A 19,248-nucleotide genomic window follows, 5' to 3' on the forward strand; every position below is an offset into this window, starting at 1 on the left:
TTGGCGAAATTCAGCAAATGGATTGAAGAGAAATGAGACAGGATTTACTGGAAAAAAAGAGTGAAGGATATCGTGAACTTCAAATAATGGACACAGCGAATAGATTGATTAGTACCGATCGTAGGTCACCATTGATCAATCCCAGTAAAACTCGGATGATCTCAGCAAATTCGAGATGAAAAATTGTTAGTTAGCTTGCGTATGCCCCAAAAAATAATTTTTAAAGGGAGTATGAAATCTCCTTCACCTTTTAAATTTTTTTTTCAAATTAAAAAACCACTCAAAAAATGAAACTCGTCAATCAAAATGTCGGACATGGGGTTGCTAATCAAGGATTTCTGGAATGGACAGCAACTTTGTTTTGTTAAAATGAATGGAAAATTACCATTACTATGGAAAATTAGATTATCATAATAATCTGAAGGAACTGTAAGATAAGTAAGCAAGATTAGGAAATCCCGAAGCCATACCATGAACAAGAAGTGCAAAACGTGTTCGAAGTCACAGATTATCCTGATCATCCGTATTATCCAGTGTTTGTATCAAGAAATTTACTCAAGCAGCTCGAGAGCTCGAAAAGAAGCTTAATTTCTCGGAAAAAATAATGGAATTAGAAAGGAACTACTAGGAAAGGACTGACATACTACGAATTTTCCGTGAATTAGCACTCAGCGAGCGGTGAAATGCGGAAGTCGGAAGTAGTTTACGAAGCGATGAAACTGACTCATGTACTCCTAAAGTTCATATCAACCTTTTATTCCCGGAATACTTCAATGAGTCCAAAATTGACGATGTCGGGATCTTTTCACAAAAAAATTCGGCTATATCACGAGTAAAAGCGTGATCACGTTTAACTCCTCCCAATTACGTAAAAAAACGGGGCAGGAAACGGCTTTGTTGATTTTCGAATTTTCCTACGAAACATCTAGCAACGCCTTATGTATACATGCGAACGCGGCCACGATTTGAGGCACGTTTTCGTGGTGTGTTTTCATCAATCAGTTACATATTGCAAAAGGAGTTTCAGGAGACTTTGGTGGAAGTGGAAAGAAGGTGGAAATCCAGATTCAACGTCGGAATAGTTCTTTCTTTCAGGATTTTGAGTCGTTCGTGCTTCGTATTCACCTCTTTGAATGTAACTGTTAGGTGAATTTGTAACATTGCTACAATTTCTGACTTTTTGTGCTCATTTAGGTCCACAAACGCCTATCTTTTGTTCGCTGTTGAGCATACGCCTGGGCCTAAAGGATCGGTGAATGCTGGTCATCCAAATATCCAGAGAATTAGTCGCTTCTTGTAGTGTGGATTTCGTTTCTAGGATTTCGATGATTTTCGTCAATTGCGCTCAATTCTAATTTTTTTCAGATTTAAGTTTCTAAATTTAACACAGCTAAAATAGTTCTTACAATGAGATTTGCTGTCCGTTAAATGTTCGAAATCCGGAATTTTTAGTAACACTTAAGGGAAGAGCTCGAGAACCCTATGAAACTCTACGAGGGATAATCCTTCCTGTTTGATTCGATAGATCCGTTGGGACTTCCACATCCACATCCTAAAGTCCTGTGAACTTTGAGAGCGAAAGCTTCGAATGAGAATAGGTATAGGAGAAGAAATAAGCCTGTTTTCGGCAAACGATGGTAATGAATTCCTGGAATAAACAAAAAATTCATGACTTCTTAACGGCTGGATCTCGTTCCCTCTTCAGCATACGAAATAGGAGAACACCAATTAGTTGACCGTTCTCCTTCAAGCCTCTCGAATATATATACATATACATTCAAGCGGTACTGTGGCTATAAAATTTTTCAGGTAAACAACGTCGAGGTGAGGTGAGGTGCGCGTTTACCGCTTTGCCGACGAACGTTTGTCGTCATCGCCATTTTCCTCATTTGCTATCGTCAACAAAAACAATATCTCACCGTGCTTTGTGCTACATTTACAGTAGGATAAATATTATCATTATGAGAATTGCCGACGTTAATTGATACGTACGTCCGCTAACAGGTAATTGGCTTCTAACTGTCCATAATATAACGAGATGAGAGGAAATGAAACAAGAAGCGTGGCGACGGGGATTCATTTTTCGATGAGATATGAATTATGTGAAAATGTGGAAAAGGAGGGGGATGATAATATGAAATCAGAGGGGTAGATCACAAAATATGTACGGGTTAGCTCGAAAAAACCGTTCTGCAGCACAGAAAAAAGGCAAAAAAAATCCTGATTAGATCCAGGAGCAGTGATTTGCTTGTGAAAAAATATTCTCACTCAATTGTTTGTATTTGAACATGGTCTTAGAAGAAAAAAAACCACTGGGGAAAAATTTGTGGATGTAAATTCTGACTCCAGCTAGAAAAGTGCACCAATTACACATCCGATTCCAAGGAAAAGTAGCAATGAGGTGCGAAAACCTATAAGAAGAAAAAGAGAAAAGAACAAAATGAATAGGTTGAAGGGTAGATCTGATGTGAAAAGTTGAATAAACACTAATCTCAGTAGCAATTTGGAGAAATTCCAGGATTCAAGAAGAAATCACAACTTTTCAGGAAAGGAATGTATTTCACGTGAGATCAAATGGTGGCTTCCGGCGTAACGCGAAATGAAAAAGCGATAATGAAGTAATTATAGACAAGCTCGGGGGGATTTTCATCGAAAAACAAACAAACCGGAAGAACAGCCGGGGGGGGGGGGACTGTAAAGTTTTGGCAGCATTTCTACGATATAATTAAAAACAAACTCTTAGAATGTGACGAAAACAAGTGCATTGCGGGGCAGCAAATTGCCCGTACCTGCGCCCTTTTGTAGCTGTACATAATTACTAATAATAACAAATTATACGTCTCCGCGTTAGTTACTCGTTACTAACTACATACATGGTTAGCGCAAGGTCATATGGAATAGTGAAGTCGGTTTTTTTTCCTAAAAAAAAGGATTCCTTCCGTTTTTTTTTAACCGCACCCGCTGATTTCTCTGATAAGAGATAATCCTTATTTTTTTAATTTTATTTATTTTTTATTATATTCATTCTTTATTACTAAATTTTCTGAATAAAACGAATTACATATTCATTGATCCAATGGAAAAAGATCTTCACTACCTATGACGCGGAATTTTTCCCGTTACCAATATCTCTGGCGCTTAATGGAGAGTAAATGATGCTTGAAAGCCAAGGTAAACCAATACGTTGGAAAATTATCCACAAGGAATTTTATTAGCAAATAATTGACCTACATAAAGTCTTCTGTTATTTTGCGCTGACTTTCTTTTTGCTCCCACTAACTGTACGGCTCTGAAAAAGCATCCAGAACTTTCCTAGGACATGTGGAATGTTTCAGAAATTTCCCGAGAAGAAAAAAAACCTTTCTTAGTATCGCTATCAACATAAGTTTAAAAGTTAAGTTTAAAAGCTGGGAACTCAGAATTTTCAAATTGGAAACAAATTAGTTCTTCAATAAGTTCGTTTCCTCACAATAACCTCAACAATAAACTCATTCTTTGAGCTGCAGGAAATTCTTATTTTCCTGCAGCTTTTCCTGCAGCCTTTCCTGATTCTGAAATTGGACCCTGTGAAACTCGTCCATTTCTAAATCTAAATCTAAAAGATATCTAAATCTTTGAAAAATTTAGCGATCTCTGCCGACAAAATGATATAAATAACAAAAACGTAGTATCAAAATACTTTTTTCTGTTCCAAAACAATCAGTCCAGCAGTTCTTACAAAGTTGCTGACGCATATGTATCCTGAATTACGGAAAAAATCAAGCAGAAAGGGAAAAAAATGTAGGAATGAAATCAAAAAAAGTATAGGCATTGTTCGTACATAGCTATCATTGCTTGGTAGTTATTGTCGCCTTTAATCTTAAGTTGCTTAATTCCTTTAAAAATTCGATAAAAAAAGTGCATCAAAATACATTGCACAACGCCCCATTGGTCCCACTTTTTAACGGAGGTAGAAAGCGAGTACAAAAAAATACCCACAAATATCGAGAAAAAATTACTGCGATACTAAAGAGACCGAAATTGATGTGAGCTGAAAGAGACAGCTTCATGTTGCTTCAGCTGAACGCTTGCGTAGGCGTCCACAAAATGTTTTCCAGTGAGCTGCACCATCGAACACGGCACCCCGGAATACAAATGCAGCAAAATGTCATTAAGCAACAGGCGGATGACAGGAGAACTTTTACGCGATCCTGAAGAAAAAAAGCAGCCGCAGCATTATGGTAATTCTCGACTTTACTGCTGCTGCGCGCGCGCGTGTCGAAACCGCCGATGCGATTCGGCCATTGAAAGCAGAGGACACACGCATTAAGCTGGTGCTCGAAGCCCGTTACAGTAATCCGCCGCTGGCGACACGGCGACGCCCATGCGCAATGGATCTTTTAATAAGCTCGGGCCCGGGGAACGAAATTATGTTTGGGCGCGGCCGAACGGCGCCGCTCGGAGCGCGCGCGCGTCCGGATGCAGTGCAAACAAATACCGCCACTGTCATTAATACTCGTAATTAAGCGCGCACGTCCACTTCTCGACGCCGCTTTCGACTCGAATATGCGCTCAGCGGCAGCGGAATAGTGGATTTGTCGTGGAGCGACGCACACACTCGCACACACACACTTGTCAGTGACATGTGCATTTGACTGAAATTAACTGCGTTAAATTGGAAACGCTGTGAAGTATGTGCTGTCAGAACGAACGGAGCAGAAGAGCTCGTCGGCCATCCGGCTATGGATGCGTGGAATCCACGCTTGAAGGGACCGCGAGCATTTTATCCATGTGAATGTGATGTTTGAAGGTACCGAGCCAAAAAGGGCAAATGTACTACATGAATTATAAATAGAGTTAATTGATGAGAGCCAATAAAGGGATTTTTTCTATTCGAATACTTTTGTATTAGAGGAAAAAAAAATAGCTTCCGCACGGCTACACACAAAAACTAGGGGAGGCACAACTAAAAGAGTGATTTTTTTTTCAATCTATACAATTTATCCGAATGAAGTGTAGCCAAAAAAGGATAATCTAAATAAATAAGAGGTTACTTCTTCGGTTCCCCGAATGAAAAAAAATTAGATTCTCAGGAAGAATTTATCAAAATTTAAGACAAAAGGTCATAAAACAAAATGTGAACGTGTCCTATGCGCTGCTCTGAATTAACCTTATCGTCCCAAAGGAAGCCTTAGTCACTGAAAGTATTATTATTATTATTATTATTATTATTATTATTATTATTATTATTATTATTATTATTACTATTATTATTATTACTCCTATAACATTGTATTATTTATCTGCTTTCGCTGTTTTTGTTGATAACTATCACGCCTTCGTAACCTCTGTCTTCCTGACAAAATCGTGTTGTAAAATCTACAAAAATACAACAATGAACAAGAAATTAATTAGTTAATGAATTTGAATGATTAGTGAATTTGAATTAATTAAATATCCTATTTTTTCTGGGAATATCGTTTAGTAAAAATGTTGACATTTTGGCATTTTGGCACGGTAAAAACATGTGCGTCTGATTATTTTCTATAATAATTTCTATTTTCTCTAATAGAGCCGCAAGATTTTGTGAAAGATCAAAATTCATAACAAATTCTCGCAGAAAAATCTCGTTTTCGAATACTTGTAAAATTTTTTTTCCTTCAAATTAGAGAATTCTTTCATTCAAATAAGGTAATCAAAATTTCCACTGTTTTTTTTTTAAATTTCACAAAGCAGCTAATTAAACGTCTTCATTACGTATGCTTCAACGGTCATAATACATAGCCGCTAACGTAATGTTGAACACCTCTACGAAGTTTTTAAGGTCCCAATTAACGTACACAACTCATATTACGGAATTTTCCAAGAAAAAATGAGTATGCTGCAGACCTTACATGAATAGAGGATTATCCAGAAGATTCTCGTCATTGCATTAGAAGAGTGGCAATCTAGCTTAGCACGGGATTTCGCACATTCTTTCAAATCATATTGAAGGCGAAAATTGTACATTTAAAACGAATAACTTCCCATTTTGTAACCGTCATTTGGCGCCCAGGAAATCCATCAATTTTTTTATCTGGTCCTGTTGAGAACTCAAAGGTTACTGTAGGTTAGCGAGTTAAAGTGAGCAGTGAACAGGATTAACCGATATCCTTAAGATATAAAGGATCTTTTGGGGAAAAAAAATGGGATCAACCTCTTCTAATGTTGGCTTTTAACAAAGCCAATGGAATCACGCGTTCTGCATCAACAGATGAATTTCAATTAAAGATTTCCGGGGAAAAACAAAAAATAAGATCACCAGAAAAACCACAACCTATACGTGATCGAAGATAAACAAGAAAATATCCCTGCCACTAAAGAAAAGTCCCGAGAAAATGAGGACAAAACAATAAAATATGAGCTCAACAGGCGCGACCAAGCAGGATACACCAATACCACCATCTACCTGTTTCACGTTAGTGAAAAATATCCTCTGAATCAACGATAATTAACCCGGTTCCTGACGTTCATCCATAAGCTACGACAAAAGTGCCATTAGACTTGTACCTCAACAATTAGAAGAGAGTTTTTCCCGTTCAATTTATGGATTCTGGTGGAAAAAAGAGCAATTATTCGTTAAAATTGTGAAAGGAGAGTGGAATGAAGTGATTTCAGTATAAACCAGTTCTAGAAACGCACGAATGCAACGCAACGCAATGTCGCAATGGATGAACATTGCATGCCGACGGCTTGCAATCGCCGCGATTATGCCGCCGCCGCCGCCCAAATCTGATCCGCTTACAGTAATCCGAGTGCTTTTACGAGGATTGGAGGATAGGATTGAAAAGGGCGCTGTTTGTTCAGCAATATCGATAAATAGCAGAAATTTCCCTAAATGAGAAAATCTGTGGTGCATCTCATTAGGCGATGAGCTAGTAATTACGAGAAATTGCTCGAAACAGACAGACGCAATTATGATTGCGCTTTGTGTTTCCAGGATTGATGAGGGTTCCCATGAGGTGCTTCAGGAATGCGTCGGATCCGCATCGGCATATCTCGGAATAAGCCATCACTTGCAGCTAATAATGCTTCCAGAAAGTTGATCGCTTTTCTCAATGACCTAATTATTAAGAAAGGATATCAGATTTCCCATCGGAGCCATTTAGAAGTAGAAGATGAAGAGCTTTAGCTGACAAAATCAAGTACATTGAGTGGGTCCTGCGCAGAAATGTGGGCGGAATTCGCCAGAAGCTCTTATTAGACAAATTCGGCATATGGGATCTAATGAAACACATGCGATGCGAATCGCTAGCGAGGCTTATGGATGGATGTAATTAGAAAGCGAATCGAGACAGATGCCCTGATGAATGCGAGGCGCGAACAGGTCGTATATATCAACCCTCCGGTGAGAGAGTTCATCGGAATTCGCGAACACAAAAAACAGGAGACCTGTCCTCGTTTCTTCGAAGTATTTTTCCTGAATTCCTGATTTTTAACAAGGTACAAGGACGATTTATAGTTCTCTCTACTTCGATGAACACATAATTTTTCTGGGAGTATTTTAGAGGAATATTCGCCAGGTCAGCAGTGTATTTTTTTAAGACTTCCTTATCGTCCATGATTGATGGATGCAGATTCCATTGACATTCATGGATAGAAATGTTCGTACAGCAAACAAAGGGCAGCATGAAATTGTCCATAACCGTTCACTTATTGACAAATACTAATTAGTAAAAAAAAAGATAAAAAAGGAAAACCTACTCTCATGAAGGAAAGAAATTCTCTGCTCTTTCTCGACAGAAGGGCCTCAAAAACAAGGAACGACTTCAAAAAACAGTCAACTCGCTGCTTCCTCGTTTTGAACAGAGTTTTTTTCTTAGTACAACGACAAAATTCCCATTATGGGAAGAAATTGCTGACTTATTTCTGAGAAAAAAAAACTAGAAAAAAAGGAGACCTTCATATGTTTTCATTTTGCAACAGTTCTAGTCGGAATTTTACGGTATTATCCGAATTTGAGTGGGATGTTATAATATTTATTCAATTTATCATTTAAAAATAGAATCTACACTGATGATTTGTTAAAATCTCAGCCGCAATGATTATTCCCTCTCAAAAAGTCAAAGTTACCGTAATTATGAAGCATTCCGGTGTTATATTACGGAAATGAAGCGGATTTGATGAAAAATATGTGCCGGAAGAAGTGATGGCTGCGCTGGGATCACTTACAGGGCCACAACGGGGGTCTTGTAGAGGAGGTCCAAGTACGTTGTTATAGTGAATGATTGAATGAATGAATGAATGAATGAATGAATGAATGAACTACTGATAGAATGAATGAATGAGTGTAAAGGCAACGAATTGGAATCAGAACCGATTACAATCTTTCTATGGGCAGTTTAGGGGAAACTGGGACCGGGACTGCTCGTTTGTATTCGGAAGAAGGGGGTGGAAGAGGAACGTATAACGTGATTATAACCAGATGTGCCCCCTCAGGCAACACACACACACGCACCCCGCACGTCCACAAATGTGGCCCTCTTCTGTATATATACACCACCGCTTTGGCTCTGATTACATATATAGTTCGGAAAAATAATTAATATATAATTTGACTAAAGCGGTTGGTTCTATTTTTAATACTTATGCAATAATTACCTAATCTAATTACTCATTCCATTAAAATTTAATTTTTTAAAATGCATTTCCCAAGAATTATTATTTCTGACACAAATTCCAGTGTTGGGAAAGAGAGAGAGAGAGAAGGAGAAAGAGAAAGAAAGAGAGAAAGAAAACGTTATACGCACGGAGAGTGTATACGCATGGAGAAGTCACTCAAAACCAATGAAAAGAGCTAGTTCCAGATCTTCCAAGTTTTCTAGAGACGGTAGTAAGGTTCAAAAAGGGGAAATCTCCAAAATTAGAATTCAAAATTCAAAGAAAAAACTTTAAAAATTTACAAACGTTGTAGGCCCTCTGAAGAGTTACACCGTATACATAAAATATAATAATTGGAGGATCGATGGCATAACTTTTCCCTATTTCTGGTAAGTAGTATACTGTAGCAGTTGATATAAATCAGCTTCACTCCTCAGTGGAGGAATGAACTGTAACAATAAATTCATTAACTAAGGGGGAAAAGATAATGCTTCGCTCCATTTTAGTGCTGAAAAAGCAATTTTAGCCAAAATCGGTTTTTTTTTTTGCAAAAATGGAAAAAGGGACCTTATTCAGAGTACGGGCCCATGGATTTCATAAATTATTCAGCAAAAATTGGCTACAAATGAGACGAAGAGCTTTTCTTTAAGCGACGACAAACTTTCCTACTTTTCTATCCAACATTTCCTACAAGGCTGAAAGGTGAAGAAATGGAGAAAAAAGTTAAAAGAGATGATCTTGTTGAGGAGTGCAGCTACAAAGGTAGAGTTATGAGCACATGAGCCCGAACAATGAGGATGTACGAAGTTTAAGGAAGTGGATACGAGGAACGTTGAGCGAAGGCTACACACAGAGTGGGTTGACAGCAGTCAGAATTTGCGTTGATGAGGCCGAAGCGAAGCGGCCGAAATGCCACTAAAGCAAAATGAGCTCAGAGCGCTATTCTGGAAAAAAGTACATCACTGGGACGTAAACGGTCGCTATTTGAACAGTTGCCGGCAGGAACGCCAGGAACGGTAGACGGAGGAGGCGAGGAAGGCGACGAAATCACGACGGGCGCCGTCGACGCGGGTGCAGCTACCGCCGCCGCCGCTATTGCCTGCGACATGTTTGGCAGTGGTTGTGGTGAGTTAGAGGCTGGAGGGTTATATGAGTTGATTAATTATTAAAATGTGTTTGTGGCGAGTGATTGGGGCTGCTGGAGGCATCCAGCTGAGTGTGGGAGTCCAGTCGTCATTCAGTCATCGCTACCGCCGCTGCCCCCCTCCCCCAACATACATACGCACGCGTATATAACAAAGCGCTGACGTACGCCACAAACATCAGAGTCCGTCAAGGAGGTGGAATTCTGGATTTAGTTTTTAGACATATAAAACAGGTAGAGGAATCTACGGGGAATTCTCGTGTTTCCTCTTCAAAGGAATCGCAAGGAAACGAGAACCATCCAGAGATTGTTGGTATATTTTTGAAAATCATATGTAGCGATGATTTTTAAGGAATTAGTCCATTTTAGAACTAAAAACTTGATCAGAAATCAATGGTTAAAGTATAGTAGCTCTAGCTCAGAGTATAGTGGAATATTTTGGGATTTTCGCGCAAAAAAAAAAATTTAAAAAGGATTATTAACATGGATTAATGATAGAGTTGAGCATTGGTAAGCATAAATATTAATATCACAATAATAAAATATCGATTGTAGTAGAGAAGAGCTTTTTTCGCTCTTTACATCCAACTTTTTTTTTATTATTAGCATTGTTTGCTAGATACCAGCATTATTTATCGAAGGAAAAAAAATCGCCTTTGCGTGACAAAAAAAAATTCATTATGTCCAGGTATAGATCAAACAACATTAGAGAAGGATCCGAAAAGTATCAATGTCTTGTTCGGGAATTTCTTGCCCCATGGAAAGTTATCTTGTTCACTGGGACCAACATAATTCAGGGATTTTTATGAAATTATCAAATACATCAGTAGTTTCTCCATGTTGAATAAACAATTCCTCTTATTGATTTTTTATTTTCATCAATAATAGACAACGTAGAGCGTGATGTTCTCTCAAAATAATAATAAAATTGTCTGGAGGAAGGAAACACACTGCATTGACACTAGTAATGCAATAATAATAATAATAATAATAATAATAATAATAATAATAGTAATAATAATAATAATAATAATAATAATAATAATAATAATAATAATAATAATAATAATAATAATAATAATAACGCAGAATTAATTCTTTATTATCTAAGAATTATGTATGGATGCATCATTTTCAAATTTAATATTATAGCAGAAAAGTCACAAAATTAAGCAAGATATCTGTAATGTTACGATATTTTTAATATTTCGAAAAAAGTTCATAGTTTCTCGTACGTTTGCTTACTTTTTCTTTTTTTCCAGAATAATATGGAAAAGGGAAAAGAAAAGAATATTTTTCATCGACAACTCTATATGTATGTATTTATAATTATTATGTTTATTTGTAAGATGTATTTATAATTTTCCATTAAATAAATGCATAATGATAAATATTGGAAATATTAGGTGGAAATCTGGAAATTAGGAAAAAAAATTTCAAGAAAAATAGGGACGAAGAGGAACTTTACAATCAATACGTACATTTTCTGGACGGATCGAACATTGAGCGTGCACATTACGATTACCTCGTCCAGATGGAAAAACCCTCAAATCTTGTATTACTGTATTCGGCGGTGAACTTTTCACGCATTTTTCCACCTAATAACTTAGCTGTGCAAAGCAACTTCCAGAAAAAAGGTGTCTGTCTGACGATATTGCACGAATTAGTGAAGTATTGAATCGTTTTTCCAGGAAAATGAAGCCGTTTTTCCCCGTAATTTTCACGTCCTCGCAGTTTTAATGAAGAATTGCGCTATTAGAAACGGGGATGAAGAAACTCGTTGGGAAATAGGGACATATATCCGTAGGAAATTTATCCTGCTCATAGTTATACTGTACTCGTATGGAATATATGGAATCAATGTGTGGGAACTTTCGGCTGCACTTTTCCATTCGGACATTGTCCTTGCCTCAAATTCTGGCACTGCTGATCAAATACGCTGCCACCAATTAGTGCCGAGATCCTAATAATCGTAGCTTTCTCCCAGGACTGCACAGGACTCCTCTTTTTTCCTCCTCTCTTTCTCTCTCCGGCTCTCTCCAGCACCAACAAAAAACTCACATCTGCACCTGTGTCCTGTGCCGACCGGTTCTTGTCCAATCGTAACTCTTGATGCGTACTGTATTGCGCAAAAATGGTCCTACCACGAATCTGTAATCATTTTCGAGATATTTTCTCTACGGCTAGAGTTTCGCAATTTTCATCCCGATTCAGGAAAAAAAGGTTTTTCTCATTAGTCTCACTGATGAAATAAAGGGTGCACTTAACGACGACCGTGTCACGTCATCTCTTCATGAACAACGTTTCCTGAAGGATGGCGTTCATGACGCGTTATTGGTTCCTAACTGGATTATTATGCGTTTCCAGAACGATGTCATTACGGTAAGTAACGTTGGAGAGGCGTGTATTTAGTCGCTCTTCATGAGAAATAAGACTAAGGAACTAAGGAAAATCCAGGAAATGATGCTGGAAATTTTCGAACGTCACCCACCTGAATCGGTACTGCATTCATTGACGTAACAAAGCCTACGGCACTGTGCTCGTCTTCGTACTCGACGAATGCCTGAATGAGGATGAAACGCAGATGAGGAACGCACTATTTTTTGCACATACAGTTATGTAAATGGACTTGTTTCATTGGAGATAGAAATCGATACGTATGCTTCGCTTACCGTACGATCAAACTAACAGACTAACAGTTGACTGCTGCAGAATAGTCTCAGGGAAATGATTAAATTTTTCTATGGAAGTTTTGTGGGAAAAATTCCCACATCCTAAAAGTTCGACTTTTCGACCTTTAAATGAGATCTATTATGATATGTGAGAAAGTACGGGAGAGTCTAAAGAGGAAAATCAACGATTCTCCTCAAATAATTTCAAATATGTGCACTTGCTGCCGATTTTCGAGCAAAAATTCAATTTTTTATTCACCTAAACGGAAAATTTTTCACATAACCAGTCTAATTTGCTCTTAGAATGACACTTTACCACCTCCTTCGTACAGAGAATAGGTTGAATTTTCATTTGCATCATTTTTCAAGTTTTTAAACAATTGACATATATCAATGTGAGGAAAAATATTAAAATTCTTCGCAGAAGAAAAAAAATCACAAAGCAACTCATATGATTTTCCTCGAATGAAAACTGTATGTTTGCACTCCTTTCAATTTTGATTACTTTCTCGTGGATCTGTCAGTTGTTTAAATTTGATAAGTAGAAATTTATAACTATATTTAAATTTATAAACAAAAAAAAACGAAGACAATACAGCGAAATTTGATCGAGTTAGTGAAAAAAACGCTCACAAAAATAATTTTTAAGATTTTTTGAGAACTATCAACGCTGGAAACAAACTGGAAGGATCCAAACAGTGAGGAAATTACTCAAATGAGATGTAACAAAATTTTACTCTCGAGAAATGAACGACTATGTCTGGATTTTAAATTAATTCAAAGAAGAAGATCCTGGAAAATTCATCTACTCTGGATTCAGATCCTGTATTTGGTTGCGGTACGTTTTTTAACACACATAGCCAGACAAAAAATTGTCAAGTTCAAAATTTTCGAAGAAGAACGAAATAAAGCAGTAATCCAGGAAAAAGAATAAAGAATTTCTGACCAGAAATAGAAATGCAAGCGTTTGATGACAACGTGTGAGATTACATCCTCCATTACATTTCCCTTCGGTTCGTATAAAAGACGGAAATGAAGATTTTCCAACAATTTCCAGGAAAGTATAAATGAAATGATAAACACGATAAAAATTCAAATTCTAAATTTAAACACCGTAATCCTTTTATTTCGCTTTTTTTCTTCTGCGGGCTTATTTTGCTTGTTTTCTTTAGCACGCCTTTCTGATTCTTTTCTTTCTGATCAACTTTGATTAGTGAAATACGTTTATCTGAATATTGATCGGTCCAAATTTAATCTGATAGGATCAAAATTAATCGTTGAAAAAACACAGTACATCCTTATTCTCAAGGATCTTGCGCTGGGTCAACTGTAAACTGAGTTAGGTCAATTCAGGGGTGGATGTCGTCAGCATTTTCCAGAATTTTCGCAGCAATTCCACCATGTTACACTAAAACAATAAAACAATCGCCACTGCCATGATTGAATTATGATCACACCCTCTCCGGGACGAGTCACAATGGTTAACGTACGGTTAGGATGCATTGGTTCCAAAGGATTAGTCTCAGCTGGGGTGGATTGCGCTGAACTGTATGCGAGAAAACAGCGCACAGTACATACAACAGTACAGTGCTGGCTGATTCTTTCTGCATTCGCTCAATAAATCCAGAAACTCATCCGAAAGAGATTTTCGCTATCTGAATCGGATTTTCTAAGTAGATTCTTAAATTTGAAACCAGGAAAAAAAAGAGGGAGCATGACAACGGGTGGTCAGAAAAGAACATTACTGATGTCAAATAATCCCAGAAAATAATGATACGATGCGAGAAGGTAGAAATGAAATACAGCGATAAATCATTTTATTTCATGACCAGCGGTGTTGAATTGATTGATTTTTTTTCATTCCTGTCAATGAATGGAATACTAATGATGCTAACACTGTAATTACTTGTTTATTTCCGTTCTCAAGTGCACAAATTGAATATTAAAAGGAAAAGTGATCCAAGTTCTGCCCTATTTCCCGTCGCTTCATTCACATAAATAAAAGGTCGACCGGCAACTCGCTGTTTCCCGTCGAAAAACAGGAAAAGCGCCCCCCCCCCTCATCTCGGGGAAATTTTTGAAACAATAAAAAAATTTCAGAGTTTTTTTCAAAGATGATTTATACGGAAACCTTTCATGCTATATGACTAAGAAAAAGGCGAACAATCCATTAACAAAAGAACTGAGGTACAGAAATTTCAGAAGAAAAAAGTAGAAAATTTTTTCTATTAACTTACCTCCTACATAAGAAGGGCTGCTAAGCATAGAAATGTTAGAAAAATTTCGCTCAAAAATTGTTAAATTCGGCCTTTAAAGGTGCTAAAACACTGTAAACAGTACAACAACTACAACTGCTACAACAGTACCGCAGAACTGCTGTAATAAAATATAGACAAAATAAAATAAAACGAGAACTAATTAGAAATAAAGAAATAGAGTTGAAATAGCGCCGTTTAAAACGGTTTTAATAAAATGAGAAATCACGATCTATGGCGATGCTTTGGTACCTTCCAATGCGAGGTCAAAAACTTGTCAGAAATCTCACAGGGAAAATTAAAAGAAGCGGAAGAAAACGTTCTGGAAAAATTCTCACTTACACACATATCTAGAATTTGCTTTTGCTCCTTGAATATCATTAACCGCCGGTAATTAAATTAATTGTTGTAATATATAATGTAAAATAATTGTAAATAATTCAGAATAAACATCCAACTTCATCGAATTTCGTAAATCAGCTCACCTGACTCTTTCCCTTGAGCATCATATAGTTGGATAGGGGACCGTAGGGGACGCACAGCTGAATCAGCTCTACATCGACCATGTCCGGAGGTATATTTCTGGAAAAGTGGCGACAACGTTTGACAACTCTATCCATTTTATATTGAATTCGAGTTTTCTTTCAATGAATGCGAATTAAAAAAAAATTCTCAGCAAGCCAAGATCCCACGTTCAGTTTTATTTCATTCGCATTCGTTGGAAGACATTTTCTCGTAAAATATCCGTGAAATTGAAGGAGAAATAAAAAACGTTTCTTTTTTGAAAAGAGCCGTTCGAAACGTTGATAGCTATGTTATTGCATTGAGATGACTATTCCGGAGTCGATACACGCTTGACGTCAGGGGAATGCCCAGAAAATATGAGGTATGGATGAAAAATTCATATTTTAAAATCCTTGATTGACGGCTTTGAGGAATTCGTTGAGGTGCAACCGAATAAAAATGGGAGCGTTTCTATTTTATCTCATTTTCTTCTACTTCTAAAGAAATTAGTGTTTTCTCTTTTTTCAAGAATTCGTTTCTCTCCTCCGGTCCCCTTTGCTCTCCGGAAGATCCTGATGACTTTCGGGTTTGACGTGACTTGCATCTTTCATAGAGAGAAATGTATGCAAATGCAGAACGTTCTAAAACACCCCCCGCCATCGATTCCCCCGGCAGCGAATAGAATTTAATAGCACTTTTAAATGACACCCTTTCCCGCATTTTATAGAGTTTTATTGAAGTGTTAATAAATAAATGAAAAGATGCGTCTCCGAGATGTTCGCACTCACCGAATATGAACAACGCGTGAACGAGGGGTGCTCGATGAGGTCGCTGTACAATGTGCGGTGGGAGCGGCTATCTGAAAAAATATCCGGGAATTTTCCTGGCGGTTTTCTCGCCGCCACGTCTTTAGCGTTTGATCTAGAATTTTTCGAACACCAAAAAGATCACCGATCCAGAATACCTGTGCTAGTGGTTGTCCAGCTAGTAACTGTGCCGTAGTAAGACCGTTCATCTGACTGATATACTGTGTATATAAAGCGGTTGGATCGAGCTTAGCCTGAAAAAAAAATCGATATTTTCCTGGAATAATTCCCTGCTATACCATCTGAAAATCTAAATAAATATCAGCGCTACGTTAAATTTCGTAAATTTTAATGAATAAAGGCGAGGAATTTGTGGAAGAGCATGGGATCCACAAAGGACACAGCAGTTTGTTCTCTCGGGCTCATGACGTCTCTAACGTCTCTCCCCTGCTTAGAAAAACTATGAATATTTTATGAATCTCTCGGAACAGCTGATAATTATTAATTAATAATTAGACATTTTAAAAAATTAAAATTGTGTAAGTTATAGTAGCGATGACGTCGGAAGAGAAAAATGAAAATTGCAACGAACACATCCAATGGAGAGAAAAAAGAAAAAAGAAAAATTAACAGCTTCTCGTCTGACGTTGTGCTGTAGAGTTTGGTTCCCTTTAATCAATCAAAAATTCAAATGTGTTTTAAGGAAGAATCAAAATAATCTACGGAAAAAAATCCAGCATGAATAACACAGGAACTACGCCTACGAACAACTACGCAGTGCCTAAGGACTCATGTTTCTTGGGAAAGAAATATGACTGAAAATAATTCCTCAAGCAGATTTTTATCTCAAAAACGAAACATATTTTGAAAATGAAATGTTTTTTTTGTTTACGGAACCTGTCATCATCAGTTCATCAACTTTTGACAAAAATTTTTGAGAAAAAAAAGTTTAGAAAGTTTAGAAGATCAGGATTCAGGCCTGATGTCAAGTACCAGTGGAAGAAAAGACGGAACTTGCTGGAAAAAAAAACAAAAATGTCCCAGTGTCACTGAGGCAAGAGCGGTTATATTCTTAATGATTTTTATTTTAGTAAACTAGTTTTCTTTAGAAAAAGAAATTCTTTGAAAAAGAATGGGAAATGGCAGGCTATCTATGAAGATTGCTCAGAATGTTTGTAAATCCGAGCCGAGAAATAGAACTCGGGGAAAATCAATTTTGAGAAGCTTTAATAGAAATAATAATAGAAATAGAAAAATTAATAGCTTTAATAGAAAAATTTTTATATTTACTGAAGAAACAGCCACGCTTTCAGCAAAAATCAGGATTCTTGGATGAAAACAAGAGAAACCTTCTTTCCATTAAATTAAATGTAACCAAGACATTGTAAAAAAATTAAGAAAAAAGTGATCACATGCTTATCCACAGGAAAACTAAACGGATAAAAAAAACGAAAAATACCTTTTTCGCTTCCGAATCGACAGTCATAACTGGCGCTAGGATGGTTCCATGAATAGACGACAGTAACTCGTCCGGACCTCTCTGAAGAAAAAAAGTTGGGATGACGGGATGGGTGAAAAATCTGACGGTGATTAGGAGGAATTAAATTGGAACCCCGCATCTTTAAAAGTAGCAAAAAAAAGAGGATCTGAAAAGGGTGAGGAAAAAAAAACTCGGAGAAGAAATGAAAGAAAGGGAAAATACGTGTGGAGATACGATAGCGAGAAGTGGAGCGGTTAAAGCCTCGCCTCGATTAGAATGGGGCTACGTCGAGCGGATTACTGGTTAACTGGCCGCATTAAGCGATGCTAATTGGAAAATTGAGACTAGCCGACACTGATATGCGCGACGATCGTGGCGCGGCAGCATCCGAACGTCGTCGGGCCAGAATTTCGTGGAAAAGCCAGAAAGCGCAAATGGAGAAGAATATGGTCGATGCGGGAGAAACGCGAACCGTGAGCGGAAAATGTGTCGGAATTTTTCTCGCGCCCCGCGGTCCAGTGATGTCATGACGCGATTGCGTGCACGTGTTTCATCAACATTACGTTATTCTCAACATCGATAGACGGAGGGTAGTTTCGGGATTTTTCTTCTTTCTGTTCCGTCTCTCCACCCAGAAGTGATTCTTTTAATTTTTCCTCAAAGCTACAAAAACATCAACAACAAATGCACGAAAATTGTAGAAATGTAGAAATGTAGAAAGAAAACAAATGTACGAATATCATGAAAATATAGAACGTTTAATTTTAACGCTGAAAGAAGGAATGCGCTATATTGCACCGCGTCAGCTTTCTTCAAGTTTATCTACTAATAAATTTTCAGTTCTTAGAAGTCTGAATGAAAAAAAATGCTCTAAAAATTCAAAAGAAAGAAGATAATGCTGCACAGAATTGATAAATTCAGTGGAAAAAGTGAAGGAACCGGCTGCAACGACACACGAGGAACAAAATGGAGGAACGATCTGTTGGGGGTAATTGTGATACCAACCCCGTTATTATGGATCTAAAAAATGATTTATTAATCTGTGCTCTTGTCGATATGCTTAGCAGGCTTCTTTTTCTTCTTTTTCTTTCTCTTTTCCTTCTTCTTCTTCTTCTTCTTCTTCAGCGTCTGTTGCCTATGTGGTTAGGTGAAGCCATATGGGCAAGTCATGTGATTGATCAGAGCACATCCCGGCCGGATTGTTATGTTATTGTGGATCGTATCAAACCAGCACTGTCCTCTTGGTCCCTAGTGGATATATTTGAGTCAATCTGGATCTTCCGGAGAGTTTACTTTCCGCCCAGTAGGATGTATCCGAATCACGTTACGTCCTATCCGTGCCTGTCAGATATGTGGGTGAAAATTTTATCACCTTCCTGTCATTTCGCCACCTTCAGAAGTCTGAATACAGGTTTGGTTCAAACAATCTTCCAGGTGTCACTGTACCTTGCGCTAAGGATTCACGAGTCGTGGTTATCGTTATGGAGAATATAGAAGCTGCGCAAAATTAATGGGACCCTAACGAACGATTTCACTAAATAATAACACCCATCTCCGAGAGTCAAAAACATAATAACAGATAGATTTTGAAATACGAAATAGTCCCTGACATTTCGGTATCCTACTCGCTTTTATTATTTCTATTATGTGTTTTTATTAGCATTTATCTTCTATAATATTTTGTTTTTTTATTCAACATTATGGCTACTGGCATAGGGAATTTTTGCGTAGAAGAGACAAGAAAATTTTGTTCTACATGAAAAAAGTG

At 37.5% G+C, this 19,248-nt stretch overlaps 1 protein-coding gene across 4 annotated transcripts in view; it reads right to left on the reverse strand.

The window, feature by feature from the left end:
* RB195_016589 (uncharacterized protein) overlaps nucleotides 1–19,248 on the reverse strand; it is a gene marked incomplete at both ends in the record, with an annotated part of 78,100 nt that overhangs the window by 20,294 nt on the left and 38,558 nt on the right. For 2 of the 4 annotated variants that reach the window (XM_064183182.1, XM_064183180.1), the window contains 7 exons: nucleotides 10,725–10,860; nucleotides 11,850–11,914; nucleotides 12,255–12,326; nucleotides 15,176–15,272; nucleotides 15,983–16,053; nucleotides 16,159–16,254; nucleotides 17,460–17,540. In XM_064183182.1, coding sequence (XP_064039062.1) covers nucleotides 10,725–10,860; nucleotides 11,850–11,914; nucleotides 12,255–12,326; nucleotides 15,176–15,272; nucleotides 15,983–16,053; nucleotides 16,159–16,254; nucleotides 17,460–17,540 — 618 coding nt within the window. Of the gene's footprint in view, nucleotides 1–10,724; nucleotides 10,861–11,824; nucleotides 11,915–12,254; nucleotides 12,327–15,175; nucleotides 15,273–15,982; nucleotides 16,054–16,158; nucleotides 16,255–17,459; nucleotides 17,541–19,248 lie in introns of those variants that run through there. The other 2 variants (XM_064183181.1, XM_064183179.1) reach the window with 1 other exon arrangement.

This window comes from Necator americanus, chromosome II (assembly GCF_031761385.1).
Source record: "Necator americanus strain Aroian chromosome II, whole genome shotgun sequence".
In the NCBI taxonomy this organism is placed as follows: Eukaryota; Metazoa; Nematoda; class Chromadorea; order Rhabditida; family Ancylostomatidae; genus Necator; species Necator americanus.